The sequence below is a fragment of the Triturus cristatus genome, chromosome 5_1, assembly GCF_964204655.1.
Source record: "Triturus cristatus chromosome 5_1, aTriCri1.1, whole genome shotgun sequence".
NCBI lineage: Eukaryota > Metazoa > Chordata > Amphibia > Caudata > Salamandridae > Triturus > Triturus cristatus.
In genome coordinates this window covers 442,823,255-442,843,902 of record NC_140587.1, presented here as the reverse complement: position 1 = coordinate 442,843,902, position 20,648 = coordinate 442,823,255, and the positions used below count along the sequence as shown (strand labels likewise).

Sequence of the window (20,648 nt, the reverse complement as noted above, 5' to 3'; positions counted from 1 at the left end):
CTGTAAGTTTATAATAAAAGGATGAATATATAAAGCAAAAAGTAAAGGGGAGCAAGGACACCCTTGTCTTGTTCCTCTAGTGATTTTGATCTTCTCTGACTTTAAACCCATGGCTGTGATTCTAGCAATTGGTGCGATGTATAATACCTGAATTGCCGTTAGAAAAGCACTCCCAAAACCCATCCGTCTCATCACTTCCCATAAATAAACCCACTCCACGCGATCAAAAGCTTTCTCAGCATCAAGAAGTATCAGGGCTAAGTCCCGCTTTTTCACATCTGCATAGTCAAATAAGGTGATGACTTTATTAATATGAGAGACCGTTCCTCTTTTTGGTATAAAACCATGCTGGTTTATAGTGACTAATGAAGATATGACTTTAGACATACGATTGGCTAACATTTTGGAATATAGCTTACTGTCGCAATTAAGTAAGGATATTGGACGATATGATCCAGGTAATTCAGGAGGTTTCCCTTTTTTACTGAAAACGACTATGGAAGCGTCGTTCCATGTAGCAGGTGCTGTTCCCTTTTGTGCCGTCCTGAATATTGCTAACAGTACATTCTTTAGTGGCTCAAAGAAGCATTTATAGACTTCCCCAGGAATAAAGTCAGGGCCAGCGGCCTTCCCATTAGGTATTTGACTAACCGCCGCCTCTAGTTCCTCCATGGTAAAAGGGCTATCTAGAATATCTGCTTCTACCTTGTTTAGTTGGTTTATCACGGCACAATCAGGAATCTGAGCCGTGGAAGAGTTTGATTGCCGAGTATAAAGTTCCGAATAGAATTGCTGAAATACTTCTAGGATTTCCGAGGGGGCTTCCCGAACCACCCCGGCTTGATCCTGAACTCTTGAAATCACCCGAGAGGTGGACTTCATTTTTAGTCTCAAAGCTTGAGAGCGGCCAATAGATTCACCATATTCGTACATATGTCTTCTATTTGCCAAATATTTACGCGCTATCTCTTCGGCCCATACCCCTGTGTTGAACCTCAACGCCATGAGAGGCAAGATGGCGTCTGCGCGAGCTCCCGCGCCGGCTGTGTGAGCTGACTCTCCTCTGTCCCGCAGCTCTACAACGAGTTTGCTGTGTACCGCCCGCGATCTATGAGAGCGGATGCTTACTTGCTTAGAAAACGCTTTCAGAAAAACTACCGCTTTATTTACCTCTCGAGCCCGGACTTACGGTTATGCTGAGGGTTTTGTAAAAACGCTGATATCCTTTTAAATGTTGATGCTGGAGGCAGTCACCGCTGTAGCTGCACTGTGGAGGCTGCGAAGAGCGTGGTGGGCGGTGACCAGCACAGGTGTACCGGCTTGGCTTCGTGGCGAGTATTTCGCCAGTATAGAGACGGATTTGCCGGAGAAAGGTGAAATGGCTCCAAAACAAGCTCGGAAGGGCCGTGGACAGGAACTAAAGACTTCTATCCCTGCAACAAAAAAAGGTGAGAGAGATTCCAGCGTTCATTCAGGGAAAGTTAAACAAACAATTATGACACTGTTCTCCAACACCAACACCGAGCAAAAACGTTCAGTGATGCCGACTAATGAGCTTTTATCGGTAAATAACTGCTCTACACCTCAGCTTGATGCTCCCGCCGCAGACGAAGTTCCGAAAGATGCAGGGGATAACAACATATTAAAAGCGGTGGGCAGTAATGTAATTGCAGAGAAAGAGCCTAGTTGTTTATCACCTCCTGAAGTCTTAACTGTAACTGATAACTTAATCTTTGAAAAGCCTGTCAGGCTTATGCCACTAGAGGCTGAATCCGGAGATTTTTATTCCGTCTCAGAGAACTCAGCATCCTCGTGCGAGGACTTGGTTACACAATGTACGAGTCAGATGTCTTTTGAGGGGGAACGCGAGTCTTTTGAAGATGAGGTGAACGCTAGCGGCGAGCTTGGGGAAGAGGATACCCCCATCACAGTAAGAGGCCGTGATACACCTTTAGCTGTTGACACCGCCGATTTTCAAGAAACCCAAATGGCGGACATCACTCTCACCACAATTTATCAAACAATTCTGAGTCATATGGACAAGACCGCATTAGATAGTCAGAAGATACAAAACTCCTGTCGGAAGCTACAAGGCTCGATTAGGAGGCTTGTGAAAGCACAATCCGATTTTGGCGAACGATTTACAGAAGTCGAAACACGTATATCCAATATTGAAGATGATATGTCCAAGCAAAAAAAAACTACCGAGATCTTGAGTAGCAACAGAGATGATGTGCTTTGGCGAATGGCCGACTTGGAAAAACGATCGCGACGCAACAACCTAAGGATAATGCAGATCTCGGAAGGTGACGAAGGGCAAGATCCACGGAAGTTTGTGGTGGATCTGTTTCAGAAAGCTTTTCCTGGCTTAAATAAATGGGATTGGGACCGAGAAATTGAAAGGGCTCACCGATTCCCTTTTAATGTTCAGTCTCGACCCGGGCAAAGCATAAGATCTAGACCGAGACCGATCCTTGTCGCCTTCAATAGCTTTCGAGCCAGAGAAGATGTTTACCTGCAAACTCGACTAAACAGCAAATCCATGGCAGAAGGATATACTTTTTTCACGGTACCTGACTATTCAAAATACACAATGGATATTCGCTGGCAATTGCGACAATTGGTGGATTCATTTCAAAAAGAGGGTGCGCAGGCCTACATCATGAACCCTGCAAAACTTAAAGTGACTTATAAAGAAAGATCAAGATTTTTTACTAATGTCGCTTTAGCAAAAGAGTATTTACATTCTTTGAAGAACCCTTAAACGAACTCTTTTTTCTCTTTTTTTTTTTCTCTCCATTTTATTTTCTGATAAGAAATATCCTGATAATACTTGTCTATGTACGTGTTTATTAGATTACCATACTTTGTAACGCTTAGTTATGCTTCGGGGGTAAGCCTCTGTCTAGGAACGAGTGCAAAGACTAGATTAGATAAGATTTCGGGGGGTGCATAGCAGGAAGGGGTTTGTTTCCCCAAGACTTGTTTTTTTTTTTTTAGAGTAGATAGAGCTGGTGGGGTTGACAGAGGGGCTGACGCTCACTCCCATCCTCAGGACTGGGTCCTAAAGCCTTGTTTAAGGGAGGGGGGAAGGGGTCACTGGGGTTGGGGAGGGGAAGAGGGGGGGAGGGGCAGGGGAAGGTGGTGGGGGTAGGTGGGGAATAAGGGGAAAAAATTCCTTGGCGGTTCCAAATGACAGCTTTGAAACGGATATTTTTGAACGATGTACGTATGTTAAGAGCTTATGTTTGTTTAATCCTCAGCTTGACTGGAATGATATTGTATTGTGGATATTGATTATTATATTGATTTTGAGAATAATTCTTAATGTCTCGAAGTATAAAAATTTGCTCTTTTAATGTATCCGGGCTTAACTCCAGCAATAAAAGACGACAAATAGCTGCAGAAGTCCGCTTTATCCAACCTGATATTCTCTGTTTGCAGGAAACACATCTCTCTTGGGATAATAGGTTTTTAATAGCTGATCTAGGTTATACGTTGAATGTAGCTTCCCAACAAGTTAATAATACCAGAGGGGTTATGATTTTATCTAGACCTGGATACTGCACAGTCGGTCGTAAATTAGCTGATAAATGGGGTAGATGGGTGATTGCAGAGTTCACAGTGCGGGGTAGGATCTTTACAATCTGCTCCATATACGGATCTAATATGGATGAGGCTGAAGTTCTCGAGTTACTAAATATAGAGCTAGCCAATTGGAGAACACCGTTAATCTTATGCGGAGATCTGAATATTAACTTAAGTACCACGGAACTAATGAGAGGCTTAGCATACTATCAGGGACGAAAACCACGAGTTTTTAAAGCTTTATACAATCTAGTCGAGGATCATGGTTTAGTGGACATTTGGAGTAAAAAATACCCCTCTCTTCCAGGATACACGTATTATTCTGCACCTCATAAGAAACTAGTCCGATTAGATTACTTTTTTATATCTTCAACTATTCATACACAGACAAAGATACGGACTTTCTCCAGAGTTACTTCGGATCATTCTCCTCTTATGATTGACTGTTCAATCCTGGCCGAGATAAATATTGTAAAAAGCTTTTCATTTGATAGGAAGCTTTGTCTTGATATACAATATAGAAACCATATAACCGAATGGATGACAGAATTCTTTAGTATTAACTTGGGATCGGCTAATATTGCAATAGTTTGGGATACATTTAAGGCCTGTTTTAGAGGAGAAACGACAAAATTTGGATTATACCATCAAAATAAATTACGATCACAAATGAGAGGGTTCTATCAGCAATTAGAGGCAGCGGAAGTGGGTCTTGCTAAAGCTTTGATAAAAAAAGATAATTTAAATCAGATATTGCTTATGGAAGAAAAAATTGCTCAACAAACATTTTATAGGGGCCGAACAATTTGTGGATGAATATGTGACATTACAACGCCACATATTACATCGTAGTAGGTAACAACGCGGTCGTTACAACAACCGCGTTGTTACCACGCGTGCCTTTACAACGCAAGTGGTTTCTACGACTTGCACTAGATGGCGCGCTGGAATTAGGAATCGTATAAATTACTATTCCTACTCCAGTTAGCGCAACAGCAGGGAATGTGCTGGTTTTAAAATCCAACACATTCTTTGGTCTTGCACGCCACCTAGCGCAAGTCGTAGAAACGACTTGCGTTGTAAAGGCACGCCTGGTAACAACGCGGTCGTTGTAACGACCGTGTTGTTACCTACCTGCAGGTTAAGAACAGCGTTGTAAACGCTGTTTCCCTTTGTGGACATATTGTGATGTGGCCCATGAGCTGAAGCTTGGGATTTAAGTTTCACTTCCTACAATATATTTACTTACTAGTTCCCCTTTGTGCCTGCAGCGCAGTGATTGATATGTTCCACCGGATGCAGGTGATGGACATAGTACTCCTTTTTTGGGAGCAGGGCTTACGTTTCTTCATCAGATTTTGATTCAGAAAAAGAGAGAGAAAGGCAGAAAAGGGAGAAAGGGTGAGGAAGACAAAGGATGACAGAGGGAATGCAGGGCTGAAACATAACCTGCGATATCGAGATTAAAAACATAGTGTAACTTGTAGGGTACTGGAAGAAAGAGGCAGGGTGTGGAATCAAAACGAGACAGCCTTGGTATTCGGCCACCCTGGCATTTGACGGCACTGGTGGAGGCTCCTAAGGAAAAAAAAGAATTGTGCCCCTGTCTTCCGTATTTACAAATTAAGCACTGTAGAATGTGTAAGAAACTTGGACCTGTGACAGGACAAATACTAGGTGTAAACCATGAAAGTAACCACTAATGATCCCAAAATATGAATAAAAAATTATATTTCCATACACAAAATTTAGTTAGAAAAATATATGATATTCACTGAAAAAACCATAGGTTTCACACATGTTATAGTTAGCGGAAATTTTACTGATAAAAAACCAATGAAATTCCCCCGTTATAGTTAGTGCAGGCAACTATAACTCACGCGACCGCAATCCTCTGCTGATGCTAATACTGTATTTAGACACTTATTTGCCCATGTCTTCTTCCATACATTTTTAGCTATACATATATTACAAATATTTTTTTTTCATAAAGACACATATGTCATCAGCAGAAGATTGCGGTCGCGTGAGTTATAGTTGCCTGCACTAACTATAACGGGGGAATTTCATTGGTTTTTTATCAGTAAAATTTCCGCTAACTATAACATGTGTGAAACCTATGGTTTTTTCAGTGAATTTGCAAGGTTTTTTAAATGCTAATTCCTAACTATAACATGTGTGAAACCTATGGTTTTTTCAGTGAATTTGTACGTTTTTTTAAATGCTAAGTTACTTTACGCCATTCGTGGCGTGCGCGCCCACTTAACGCAGTTCGTTCCGTGCGCGCACCGTGCGCGCACAGTGAGCACGCGGTGCGCTTCGCGCACCGCGCGCCCACTTTACGCAGTTAGTGCCGTGCACGCACGGTGGGCACGCGGTGCGCTACGCGCACCGCGTGCCCACGTTACGCTAGATGGGCCATGTACGCACGATGCGCTTCGCGCACCGTGTGCACATGGAGGACATATGATGCACTTCGTTTCGAAAGGTAATATTTTAATTTTTCGTATATGATATAAGCCATGCACAAATGGTGCCCTTCGGGCACCAATTGCACACGGGGTGTGGAGAGTGTGGATAATTTTTTTTTTTTGGATAATTTTTTTACCGTACGCGTACGGTAAGCGTAATCGGCGAAATTAGCGAAAAAATAAATATTACGTTTTTGGCCTTGGGGGACCTTTGGGGACTCCCTCAACATGGCTATGTGTGTGGGAGCTGTCTAAACAGCCCCTTTACATGTTTTTGTGCTTTATATTTTAAACATGACTCTCAGTGCGAGAGAGAAAATGGCGGCCGCCGCTTCCTGATTTCGGCCGATTCGAATGTTTACTAAGATCTAAGAGCCAATCAGAATCGCGCTCGCGCACGCCACCGTACGCGTACGGTAAGCGTACCGTAAGCGCACCGTAAGCTGGCTCAGATATATATATTGATTTAAAGGCTATTTTCTCAGAATCTACTGAACAGATTTACACCAAACCTACAAAAGGCACTTCCTTGACCTGAGGACTACCTCTCTGCCAAATTTCTAGTAATTCTGTTCAGCCGTTCGGGCTGTAGCCCTGTCTAAAGGTCCTATGGAAAAATGCATGGGAAAAACGCGTTTTGGGACCCCCCTTTTATCTCAGCCCCCGCTTGACGAATCCCCCCGAGACTTTCAGGGTAGGAGCGGAGCGTAGCGCCCCACCTATTTTGAAAAATTCGCGAGGATTCGTCGACCGGCGCCAAAGTTATTCAAAATAGAATGTTGCGGATTTCCTATGGAAACGTGGTCCTAACTATAACTACCTACTGGCGACCGCCAGTAGGTAATTTATTTTTTCATTTTTTTATCCCTCATGAATATTTTAATTGGTTAATTATTCTTTTTTGCATATATATATCATCATTGAACATTTATACAGGCAATATATACATATAAGATTGATAGAAGCAATGCGGCAGATGGAAAGCTGATGTAGACTCTGTCTACATCAACTGGAGCCACCCGTATTAACGGTCAAAGATAGAATCAGGTCCTGGTGGTAGTGGACAAGTGTGGCTCAATGGTTAGAGCGGCAGACCTCGATGCAGAGCACTGGTCCGGGACCAGGGTTCGATTCCCGTCGCGGAAGGGTCTCGGCCTATAAATTCCGCGGACCGGATATTCTCGCCTCAGTGCCTATTCTAATCTTGGGTCCCACGCTGCAACTCTGGGCAATAGCTTGCTTAATCTCCACAACGGCCCCAACAGCGCTGGGATGCCTGGCCTCACCATGGGGGTGCCCAGGAGTGGACACTCCACACGGAAAGCCAGGAAGGGTTCCTTCAGCGGTATGAGTACAGCACTGAGATACCCGTAGTGGTCATCGGCGCTATAGAAATACCTATACATTTACATTATCTGAATGATTTCTTTGACTCAAGACTACCACTTCAGTTATATTTCGTCATTTTCTGGTACGTATCTTTTATTCATATTGGGGTACATCAACAATCAAATCTCATTGCCTATTGTTATCCATATTGGCATTCAACACTGAAGGGTCACCTGGATAAGTTATACAAAAAATATATATATACACGGGTTTTTTGGCTGACCGGCACTAATCATTAGTGTGCAACTCTAAAATAAAAGTCTTCTGTGATTTTGGTCTGCCCCACTACCCTCGGAGCACCCTTGGTTTTAAGTTCATCTTAGGACTCTTTAGTCTAGGATTTTCGTACCCATAAAGAATAGTTTCAAAGCAATAGACGGTTTCCTGACGAAGGCAGCATTGCCGAAACGTGCGTAGCTTTCCATCTACCGCATTGCTTCTATCAACCTTATATGTATATATTGCCTGTATAAATGTTCAATGATGATATATTTATGCAAAAAAGAATAATTAACCAATTAAAATATTCATGAGGGATAAAAAAATGAAAAAATAAATATCATATATTTTTCTAACTAAATTTTGTGTATGGAAAAATAATGTTTTATTCATATTTTGGGAGCATTAGTGGTTACTTTCATGGTTTACACCTAGTATTTGTCCTGTCACATGTTTATCCACTTGCTACAGTACCTTACCTAAATAGTCCTTTTCCTTACATATAGCAAGTTTATTAGTTATGTAGGGGTCCCCTTTTTTCTAAACAGTAAGAAACTTGGACCTCCCATGCCTTCTACTGAGAGGAGAAGCAGTTCCAAGGATGAAGCGCGTCGTGGTCTGTTTGCAGGGATTTCAATGCAGACTTTGCGCTGTGTTTCTGGCGGGTGGTAGTTCCGTAGCAATAACGCCTTTGTCTGCAGGAGTAAGTAGGTGAAGTGAATGCTTTTCTGCGGTTTTTTATCCTTTGTGGGACGTTTCTATAGCCTGAGAGTCCTATAACCTTTAAGGAATTGGCTGGTTGGTGGGGGCTGTCATGCTGGGGGCTTTTATCGTGGGACACGGTGAATTGCCTAACACAGTGGCCTTCAGGGGCTCGCGGCCTTCACCTCTATATTGTAGTGCTACAGGTCTGTGTCAGGACCTCGCTGTTTTCAAGGAAGAGTGTTTTTCTGCACTCGAGTTTTCGAACAAAGCTCTGGAGAGGGGGCAGCTCGGATTAGCCCCTCAGGCTGGTTCCCTGCTGCCCGAGCCGTGCCATCTCACACTCCCATCTGGGCAGAGTGAAAGAAAGTTTACTTTTAAGATTAGAGCCTTTCTTCCTGCCCGGTGAATGGACGCCATTGCAGCGTGGTTGTGAAGTGATGATGTGACGTCTCTTCATTCGATGAGAAAATGGCGCGCCCCTAGCCCACTTCCAGCGGGGCCCTTGAAACATTGGCTCCTTCTTGAATTGGCTTTTGTGGCTCAACAGATGGAGCTTCATGTACTCAGCTAGAACACTAGCCAGGGGGACGAGTGCCCGGTTTTAATTAGTTATGTCATGTTCTCTTCAGTGCCAGGTTATGAGAGTGGTGGTGTTTACATTTTCAACATAAGTGTGAACTGGGGGGCGGCGGAGGGGGTTGAGGGCTCTCGATGTGTGTAGGTTCTGGGATCAGAAATAAACAAGCACCTGTGCTCGTGACACTGATGAATGCAAAATATTTCTGTGTGTGCTGATCCATGAGTGTTTTATTACTTTTAGCTGCTTTTCATTAGTTGTTGCTTCTTATTTGCATGTCTTCGCTTTGCTTATGTTGCAGATTACCAGTCCCACTATGCAGGGTCCACTTCTGCTCTTTTGGTTACATCCCACAGGCAGAGTTCGGATGCATTAACGAGCAGCTGTAAACAGTTTAGTTTAAACATTCCAAATGGGCAAAAACCTTCTTCTGCCGGGTTACACGTGCTAGTAAAGCGACCAGAGGCATCATTATACAGGGCCGGGATGAACCAGCCTCTTTATTGACTTTGCTTTAAGTGGGCATGTCCTCACAGGCAGCGGCATAGCATGGGTTACCAGCGCCTGGGGCAAGGCAAGTATTGCGCGGCGCAATTAGCGCCCCCTATTTTGTACCCGGGGCGATCACCCCTGTGTCCCTGCCCACGCTACGCCACTGCTCACAGGTACTGATTATCTTCGCTCCTTTAATTTGGAAGGAGGAGTACCAGTCCTTCTCAGCAGTCCTGCAATACTTTTAATGGGAGCATACCGGAACTTTCTCAGTACCAAACTGTCATGCTCCATTAGAATGTCCTCCACTGGGCTGTAATGCACAGCCTGGGTGGAGAACATGCCTAGGTTGTCAGTGTAGGTTGTCAGTGAGTGTCAGTGTAATCCTTGGGTGACGTCTGTGCATGCGTGTTGAATGAAGCGGATGACGGTGTGGTCACTATGCCGCTGCCCGCGTCCCACACTGTGGGACATCAGCAGGGCAGCTTTCTAGTGGCCGCCCGTCGCAGCCTTCCCCCTCCCCCTTCTTCTGCCTCGTGCGCGAGGCCGCGCCCAGGGAGGAGATCTCCCAATGCGTGTGCAGGTGGAGGCGGGTCGTTAAGGGGGGCGAGGCTAGCCCCCACCCTACATAGGCGTCCCTCTCGCCCAGTTCCTCCTCTGCTTCCTGCGCGCCGCTCCTGCCCGGACACGCGAAGGAGAGCTTGGGGACAATGGTGTGAATAGTGGTGGTGGCCCCAGGCCCAGGGCTTTCAGGAGTGAAACATCCTCCAAGTTAAGAGAGACCACTAACTCAACTCGAGCTTGGGAAGCTGCCCCATGGTTGCTTGCATGGATTGTAGTTCCACCAGCAACACGAATTACATTACAGGTACCAATATGAGCATGATGTTTGGACAACAATGCCTATATATCTTACATCAGACTCTGAAAATCATGCTGTTTTGGCAAGCCGTTATGTTCGACAACAGGTGGTAAAAGTAGCCAGTCTACCGTACCTGCAAATAACAACCTGTATCTATACCAATACTTGTCTCATTCAAAATGTTTCCAATAAAACCCTTCCACAAATGAAAACATATTACCGCCTCATAGCCCACCAAGAACCACACACTCACACTTAGCTTAGTGTGTCACGGCCCTCCCTGACACACCCGTCTCCAACTTTGATCTAGTAAGACCAAGCTCGCTACCCCCGCATATTTCGGCCAGCACAGAACAGTCACCGAAAATACAATACTGCCCCCACACACCTATGGTGTCAAACAGGACTTATTTTACGGTATTTTGGAGACACAGGCGGCTGCTGCAGAGATCTAGCTGTGTCAGTCCGGGCTAGGGCTATCAACTAACCGGCTGGCACAGGGGGGTGCTCATACTGAAACTATGTGAGTAATATCTTGTTACGGACTCCAAATATCAAGAAAGGTATCTACCTTCAAGATGTTATGTATGACACAAACCCAGGCCTTCAGCTTGTCTCAAAACAGCTCAGGCTGCTGACTTTTCCGTATAGACTAAGCTATGACTGTGATTTGAAAGAAAACATTACACCAGCTGCTTTCGGCTAGCAAGGCAAAGATGAAAGACAGCAGCATCTCCTGACTCAAGCGTGGAACTCACAATAATAACATTGGTAGTCCAAATCCAAACATTTAACCAATATCTGATGTCATGTGACTATCCTAATCACCATCAACCTAGGCCTATTTCCTTATAAAATGGCAAGTGGCCCGCAAAGGAGTACATTAGAAATATGATGCCATGCATTTTCAACATGAAGCCATGAATCGAATGAAAGCTTGGGGTCAATAGTGTGCATAGTGATGGTGGCCTCTAGTTCAGGGCTTTCAGGAATGAAACATCCTTCAAGTTAAGAGAGACCACTAACTCAACTCGAGCTTGGGAACTGCCCCCATAGGTTGCTCGCATGGATTGTAGTTCCACCATACTTGTCTCATGCAGAATGTTCCCAATAAGAACCCAGAACCCCAATCGTTGTTGCATTTTTCTAACCAAAGTGCCATCAAAGGGGGGCATTTTCCTTGCTTGCACAATGGGGCTGAGGCAACCTTGTTACATCACCGGTAGATGCTTTGTAAAAGGTGAAGAATGAATGAACGTGACTAAAGGAGAGCAAAAGGACAACAAGAGCGGTGAAAAAACAACCGATATCATCCATGTGTGCGTTGCCCGAGCTACACCCAAGGCCTCCCTCAGGACAAAGCACGCAACCACCCACTCCCGGATCCGTGCTGCATGGCCAAATAATGCACGGGCCATCCTTAGCTGGTCCTAAAAGAAGTACATGAGCGCCCACACTCCCAATCAATGCACCGCCATCCGAACTGTATACCCGCTCCGACATGGCCAAAGGAACTATACTGCGCAATATCCTGGGAAATAACTATATGCGCTGTAGACTGGGACTACCCACCCATTCTTCGAGACAAACCGAAAAGTGAAAAGGCAGAGCTCAGGCACATGATGGCATGGGTGAAACGTGCAGCTCCGGGGCCAGTGCCCAGCGGCAATCTCGCGCGCGGGGGCACCCCTGCGGTATTATGGAGCGCTGCAGCGTTCACAATACCGCCAAGGCACCCAAGTCCAGCAAGCCTCTTTAAATTTAGGCCCACCGCGACGCGAACGCGCCCCCGAGACACGAGAGGTATTGGAGCAAAATCTTGTGAACCATGCACGCACTGGTATCATGGATCTGCCAACATGAGCCGCCAGCCATCACATGTTGCATATTTATAGACACGGAACGCTCCTCTTAGATACGTGCTGCTCCTGTAATAGTGCACGTTGTTACTACCTTCCCTCAAGTCCCTTCTCCCAACCCTTGACGCCCCTTCCTAAGCCGCTGCTAGCATCGCGGGTGTGTGCACAAATCACCCCGTACCTACTGGGGGCCACCTGAGCTGGGGACACAAAGACAGACGTTAATGCGCAACTCCCCCTCCATCGCGCAAGGTGTGCCCACTATCCTGCCCCTGCCTCCTGCTCCCGAGCCATTAATAGTGCTTTATAAATGCACCGGTGAAAGGAGACACCATTTTAAACCATGTGAGATATGTTACTAAACATCTTAGCACGAAGGCCAAAGACCACCCTTAAAGAGGTGCACCAAATTCCACATTTGTGAGTTGAACCAAAAAATTAACCGAATAAACTTCGAACAGGTTGAGGAACAATGGAGCAGTGCCACCATGTGGCCTACACACTAATGCCCGTAGGGGTAAACACTTAATAACTTCTCTTAATGACAATTCTATCTATTGTACCTGAAACAATCTTGTAAATTATTTACAAACATTACTCAAATTGAGTTACAAATTTATGTAAAGTTCCAATCATTAGCGTATTTAGGTACAACATTTTTTTTTGTCTCTTTATCATGCCTGTACTCTGGAATATCAATTATACTAAGGCACTGTGAAAGCCAAAAATCATGTGCCTGCTTAACCCAATCATCATCCCTGGTACAACAACATCTGCCACATTAGCAGCCTACAACCAGCGTCCCCCGGGAACGAGGAATAAATGCCCCCTAGGGCCCAGCTGCACCACAAATTACCTACTGCTGCAGGTGCAGCTGCCCACTAGGCTGAATCAACATTGGGCCGAAACTGTGGAGGCGGCAGACAGGCTCGAGGCAGCCAGGCCAGGGCAAGGTCACGGTAGGCCCCCATCCCCGAATTACCAGCCAGAAATGTTGGGGAGACCCAGGCCAGGGATAGACGCGACCCGCCCACAGAGCCCTCCTCTCCACACCGGGGCCATGCGCACCACAGGAGGAGCCTCCAAGAACTCGGGGGAGAACAGCCAGCCAAGACGGATGGCAGCAAACCCCAGGTACCCCACCCCTTGCAATGGGTCACAACTCTGCCCATAAACAACGACCCCCACCACCTAATGCAACAGCCACAATACTGCGATCCTAAAAGATGGAACAAGCGGCATCTCCTGAAAACCAAAGAAACCATTGCACAAGTTGGCGTTTACCATTAACACGCGACAACTACAACATGCTCCATTCTCTTTATAATTAGCACGGGAATCAGCTGCCAGCATGGAGGCAAATGCGCCATGCGAAAACCTCTTACGGCAGTAGTGTATATAGACTGTGAGGGGGTGGGCAGCACACTCACACAGCGAACTCCTGCGCGCCCTCTACACGGTGCCGGATGTTGCCCCCAGGGCCTCCAACACCATCCTGGAGCCCCAGAGCGCAAACTGACGACATCACCAGCGGTCGCGGCCCCGGGGCAGCAGATGACCACTGACCCGCCCCGCCCCAGAAACCAAATGTACGCACAAGCGCCCCCTGACCCGAGGGAACAAAAGGGGGGGGGGCACACGATCCTGAACAAACAGGCAGATCGGCACCCCCCTGGCTGGGGACTCACCCATGAAGCGACGACGGCAAAACCACGACGCCAGACAACGAGACGAGAGGTGTAAGCAGCGGCGCATCACGAGACGAGAGGTGTAAGCAGCGGAATACGCGTGTCCGGGCAGGAGCGGCGCGCAGGAAGCAGAGGAGGAACTGGGCGAGAGGGACGCCTATGTAGGGTGGGGGCTAGCCTCGCCCCCCTTAACGACCCGCCTCCACCTGCACACGCATTGGGAGATCTCCTCCCTGGGCGCGGCCTCGCGCACGAGGCAGAAGAAGGGGGAGGGGGAAGGCTGCGACGGGCGGCCACTAGAAAGCTGCCCTGCTGATGTCCCACTGCGTGGGACGCGGGCAGCGGCAGTCTCTGTCTAAGGCCCGGACCACGATGCTCAGACCAATCACGATGCTGCTGTCATGTTGACAGCAGCGTTGTGACTGGCTTAGGGGAGCCTGGGTGCTGCTGGGAGCCAAGAGAACAGCGAGGACAAAGAAGAGGCTGCGGCTGTTGACGGCGACGAGCAGGTAAGGCTTCTTTTTTTCCCCTTAAAACCCCTCCCCTTCCCGCCCCCCACCACCGTTCCCTACCATCTGCCACTGCCAAACAGGTACTCTGGGATAGAGAGTACCTTCCCTTTTATATTTGAGTTTCAAGCACTGCAAGTAGGATTTTATGTTTATTGGGCCTGTGGGTGAGTTTAAGGAAACCGATCAACAAAACCCGAGACAGGTTATCACAAGACCTGGATTCGGGGAAGAGTTGTCTTAAGTATACAGAAAGGGGGATCCCTGGTTCAGCTAGTGAGATACTTTTTGTAATGCATGAGTTTAAGGACACTACAGACAGTTGTTTTTAATTACGCTTGGAAGGAGAAATGGAAGGAGAAAGGGAAGGTTAAAAACTGGGGGAAATGGGCTAGTTGGAGTTACTATCACTCCTTGGCCCTTAAGTGTGATCAGCTAGTTTCTGCCACGTAGCCCAATCCTGTGGCTTTCATCACAATCAGTTTGTACCTATTAATAACCTTTTGGGAAAGGATGACTGGCTGTGATAGTAACTCTAACAAGACCGTTTCCCCCAGTTTTTAACCTTGTAAGATGGACCCGTGAATGAATACTAATTTGGGCACCGCCTAGGCAATTTTGAAGATTACCTAATATAGATGCCACTCCCTTTTTCCTTAAAAAGGGCTCCCTTGTAAGAAAAGACGTTATTTCATGCCCCAACCCTCAGAGGGTCGGGAAGAACTCAATAATGAAGCGTGTCACAGGATAACATTCAGTGAGAAAGAGTTCCTTCAAGAAATAAGTATTTCCCCTGTATCCAGCGGGCCCACCCTAGGGGCCTCATGTAGGTAGCATACCAGTTACCACTTCTAAAATACCGAACGATACCGAATCGGTATTTTAGAAGTGGTAACTCGTATGTAGGTAATGAGTCGGTATTTTTTACCGATTCGTTACAATTCGGTAATTACCGAATCGGTATTTACCGATTCGGTAATGAGGCATACCTTCCCATTGAGGGGAAGGTATGCCTCATTACCGAATCGGTAAATACCGATTCGGTAATGGTGGAGAAAATGCAAGGGTGGCAGGGTGTCACATTGACACCCTGTTGCACCCCTGATTCGGCCATGTGTGCACATGTGGCACACATACATGCCCTAAGGGCATGTATGTATGCCACATTGCACACTGCTACGCGCTTCCAAATGCATACACACATACATTAATTATTTACCACCAACTAAAAGTTGGTGGTAAATACCGACTCATAAACACACACACACACTCCCCCTACATATCATTTCTGAAATCGGAATTTACCGATTCGGTAAAATTACCGAATCGGTAAAATTACCACATCGGTAACGTTACCGATTCGGTAATTTTACCGATTCGGTAGTTTTACCGATTCGGTAAATTCCGATTTCAGAAATTGACCCCCTACATACCAATAGCCAATATACCGGTCGGTAACGGTATAATTACCGAAAATCGTCCGTTACCGACCGGTATATGGCTACCTACATGAGGCCCTAGATGAGGTCGACTCTCTCTTGATTGTGACACGGTATACGAGGATGGGTGGGTCACAACCTCCATTTCCCTCTTTCCTCCTCCTTATTTTTACATAGATATTGAAAATATATATATTATTGGGAAACTTACAGGCCTAGCACAAAGGTATAGTTTGTGGATCGCTGGCAGTTTTTTTAGTTTATATATTTTATTTAAAAAAAAGATTCGAAAAAATTAAAAAAAGACGCTATTCATGCAGTACAATTATGTTATTACCAGACAGTCTTGTAAGTCTACAAGAATGTTTATGATTCATATTTAACTGTAAGAAGGGCTGGCTCCAGTATAGAAGGGAACCCATTTATTCTATTACTTTATTAAATCAAAGTCAAAAATACAGATATGAAAAAAATAATCAATTCACATGAACAATGTGCACCAATCAGCCCGTGAACCCCTGATCTGTAAGGAACTGAAAAGTGTTTTATAGCCCACTTTGTCTCGTTTGCCTGTTGTTTTCACTGCGCTCCTTCACCCATGATAGCTTGATGCAGCAAGGCAGCAGGATGTCTGCTAATCCATCCATTAGAGCTTTTCATGTCGGTTTCCTCACTGCATCCTTGTAAATGTTGGCCAGTGTTTCTAGAACCCATACTTAGTCAAACATCACAACCTTTCGACATAAGTATGGTCTGCCAAGAAGGATATCCAGGCCATGGGGGCCTGCATAGTGCTTCTCTTCCCCAGATTTCAGAAACTGCACTATCACTGATAGAAAGTATCAGTCACAAAGTCATGTGCGCCCCTAGATGTTGGGGGGCCACCAACATATAGTCATCAATCAAGACACCAAGTACAACTGGAGTACAGTCAAACCGAGGACTAGGAGTAAACAGCAAATAAAAGTGATTGCGTTAATCAACACTGAAGTAATATATATTCTTCAAATAAATACGAACTACAGCTTGCGTTTGTGCTCGCGCAGGATTACTGCAAGTAAATCCTGTGTTAGCTCTGTGTTCTAAAAGCCGTACTCCATGCAGTGCTACAGGGTGCATATCATTTGATGTAGAAAATATATTTATTGCGATTTATGAGCTGCTTTTTGGTAGGATGCAGGTCCTGGTTTAGTATGGAGGTACCAGACCATTGGAGAAAATGGAATTGGAATTTGAGGAAGGAAATGTGGAATGGGTCAATGAGGGGGTATGACAGTAGTAAGCTTGTGTGTAAGTTATGGTTTGCAGGAGGACTCACAACATTTTTGAACATGTGTGTTTTGTTGCATTGCACGTGTTTAAGGACTGCCGGACATGTAACAGTAAATGTGTTTTATTGATGCCACAGAAAAATGCAACAGTTGAGCTTAATTATATTTCGTGTCCCATAGTCCAAGCAAGCGATTGCGATTCTGGCACCAATTCCGAGATCTCCTACTTCATTCAGAACACAGAGTTCTCCATTACTTCACATGGCATCATCAGTTCCAGCCAACGTCTGAATTATGAGCGCGCCAACCACGTCTATGAGTTTGTGGTGATTGCCGTGGACAATGGATACCCACCACGCACCGGTACGGCCTCAGTGCGCCTTCGCATGACCAACGTGAACGACGAGGCACCTGTGTTTTCACAGACCACGTAAGAATGTGTGGGAATCCTTCAACATTTACATTTTCAGACCATATATGTGCTTGAGAAAGGGGTTTGAAAGCTCACTCTGCTTGGCAGAACTTACAGAGTGGTGATGTGCTAGGGTTCTTGATTGAAGAGTAGGGAAGTTGGCCTGTTACTCTCTTCAGAGCTGTAGTATTATTTGATACATAGAAAATGGGCTCAGGTTGCATCCACGAATTTATGACCATGAGCTTTGTCTTAATAACTTTAAAATGTGCTGTCAGAAATGACTTCAAACAACTTTTGCTTTGAAATTGTGGCATAGTTTATCTGTGGTTGAGATAGTTACATTTACGTAAAACAATGGAGTGAAAATTGTTTTGTGTACAATCCTGATCACTTTTACCCCATAAAAGACTAAAATAAAAGTTTTCTCTTTCTATAATTATGAAAAAGAGTACCTCCTGATCCGTATTTCTTTAAATTCCTAGAATTCTTTTGTTGTATTGTTACGTTTTCTGTATAATTTGTACCTTTACCCAGTACTATCATTCATCGACACTGAATGCTTTAGAATGTTTGGGACACAGAGCCGCCATTTTAACGACCAGTTTAGATTCCCTTTGTTTTTTAATATTTTAGTCTCTAACATGGCTGCTGCCAATGAAGGTTAGAGCAGTCTTCAATTGACAACATTACTTTTCTTTCCTTAAATGCCGTGTTCTCTCTAGGTCTGTTCACTAAATGATTGTGTTTTCTCTCCATTAGGTACAAAACATTCCTTGCAGAGGACGCTGGCCCAAATACTCTCGTGGCCACGGTGCACGCAAAAGACCCCGATGGCGACAGCGTGTCATACTTGATCGCTGGAGGCAACGAGGAGGGAAACTTTGAATTGGACAGCCAAAAAGGTAGGGGCAAGACAAAATATTTATTGTATAGTGCTCAAGGACTCAAAAAATACTTGCTTGAAAACCCACCCAGGAGCTGAGGGAAGGGATGACTGTTGGATCATCTTCTATGGCTTCTTTCAATAGCTGTACATTTAAAATATCAATGGGTAAGCGGCTTTAAGCAAAACTGCCTTGATGGGTTCACTTACAGATGTCAATAGTTTGTGGATTCAAGGCACAGAATGGAGTCATTAGTCAATCAAGCTATTTAGCCGGCTCATGCCACAACCAAGAATGGACACCGTACCCTGGCCAGTTCTGGGGTTTCACCTTGCTCCTTTTGCTGTGTAGACATCCTAGAGTGCCCCTGAGGAGCCACTGCTCAAGCCCAGAGGGCTCCTGGCCTTTTAAGAGTGGAAGTCTGTAATTTTGTAAATTTTGAAATGTTTCCCTCCTTTTTCTTTATTTTGGTAGCTTTGCAAATGTTTTGCAGGTAAAAAGAGTTAAAAAAAAGTAGGTAAAATCCAAAGGAAATATATGCAGTCGCGGCCGGCATTAATCATGGGCGGGGAGGTCGCATGGGGAGCGGCGTGGGGGTAAATGTAATAGTTAATTAAAAAAATTTACATGTCCGCGTCCTTAGTTTTCAGAGCTCCGGCTCTCCTCTCCTTACTCCGGCAGGAAAGGGAAGCAGGCAGCTTCCCTCCCCTCCCCTAAGCCAATCACAACGCTGTAATGGCAGCGTTGTGATTGGTGGGGACGTCGCCCATCCAGATGCTTATGGGGAGGCCATTTTCTCCATGTAGGCTGCATTGCAGCCTGCATGGAGAAAGGGCAGAGTGTACATGACTGGTTTGGGCAAGCCCCAGAGGGCCGACCAAACCAGTCATGCTCACTCAGGAGTGGGCACACCATTCCTCCCCTGCCCAGCCCTGCTTGTAGAGCAGCGCCACCCACCCACCCGCAATCAAACACTTCTGCTTTCTCGCAGCGCAAGAAGCTAAAACATAAAATGGTAGCTTTTCCATTTTATGTTTCTGCTTCTCGCACCGCGAGCAAGCAGTGGGGAGACGCATCTCTGCCCTAGTGGAGGAGCCGCCCCTGAATATATGTGGAGGTCTGATATTGGGCCTTTCTGGCAAACAAGGAGGAATATTGTCACCTGCTCCTGTCATCCTATCCACCGCTTAACTCCTTCTCTCCTCACACTCTTTCTCCATGAAGACCGTTAGAAAGAATTGAGTTTTAGAGCGCGACTTGACCAACTTCTTGTATGCTCTTTCTTAATTGCCTATATTTGAGTAATTTATTTATTTATGGTTTACTGAATCATCAATTGGTCGGGTGATGCACTTGTTTTTCATTCAAGTTCATTTTTAGGTCTTGCTACAGACAGTCTTAGTCGTCTATCAGGCCAGTTGTACGCACAACATATAACATAACAGCATACATAGAGGGCTTCAGCCATTGGCTTGTTTGGATGAGATCCATTCAGGCAGTGGCTTAATTCTCTGTCCACTTTTTGGGCCAGTCTATGTCATTTTGTGGATAGGTAAATTTTTTTCATTGGTAACTAATACACAACATAGTCCTCGTGTAATGATTCACAGTAAAACAATCTGCATTCATTGTTGAAAGAGCATGCAACAGTCTCATTCGACTACTATGGGAATCCCATCATCTAAGGCTCCGCAGTATCAATGTGATGACACAGTGACCTCAGATGAGGGTATTCTCCTTGTAATGCAGCGTGATTGCACTAACCAACACCAAAAGGAGCAGCCCTAATGTATCTTATCCACCCCTTCTGCATCCTGAGATCGACACTGTTGCATGCTGCGGCCCATTCCAATCACCCATACCCAGCAGTTATACAGCTCCTCCTTCCACACACTCCTTAATTCCAAAGCACCGCTGAGCATTGGCGGCTGGTGACATTTGAAAGAGGTGTTTCGTAAATGTTGGGTATGACTTTTATGTAGCAAGCAATGCAAGCAAGCTTAGTGGACAAACGTGGGGTCCAGGGTGAGTCCTCCTCCTGAGAAAAAAATTAAAAAAGATTGTCAAATGGTGCTTTTTAAAGTAAATGAATTTAGTGATGAAGCAAGGCTTTTAAAGCAGTGGGAAAATATATAGTTTTGAAATATTAAACACAATAAAAACTGCTCTGAATCTTATTGCATTAATATGTTAAAGTTACTGTAATGTGCAAATTGTACAGTGCAACAACTTCAGCCGTTTAAAGTGTGTGCTTTCCCAGTGTCTTGCACTGCATGTGGC

General features: G+C 45.3%; 1 protein-coding gene across 1 annotated transcript in view; it reads left to right on the top strand.

The window, feature by feature from the left end:
* LOC146831027 (neural-cadherin-like) overlaps positions 1 to 20,648 on the top strand; it is a 473,840-nt gene that overhangs the window by 260,224 nt on the left and 192,968 nt on the right. Inside the window, exons 6-7 of the mRNA XM_085605228.1 lie at positions 17,250 to 17,499; positions 18,244 to 18,386. Of these exons, the coding sequence (XP_085461354.1) occupies positions 17,250 to 17,499; positions 18,244 to 18,386 (393 nt within the window). The remainder of the gene's footprint in view (positions 1 to 17,249; positions 17,500 to 18,243; positions 18,387 to 20,648) is intronic.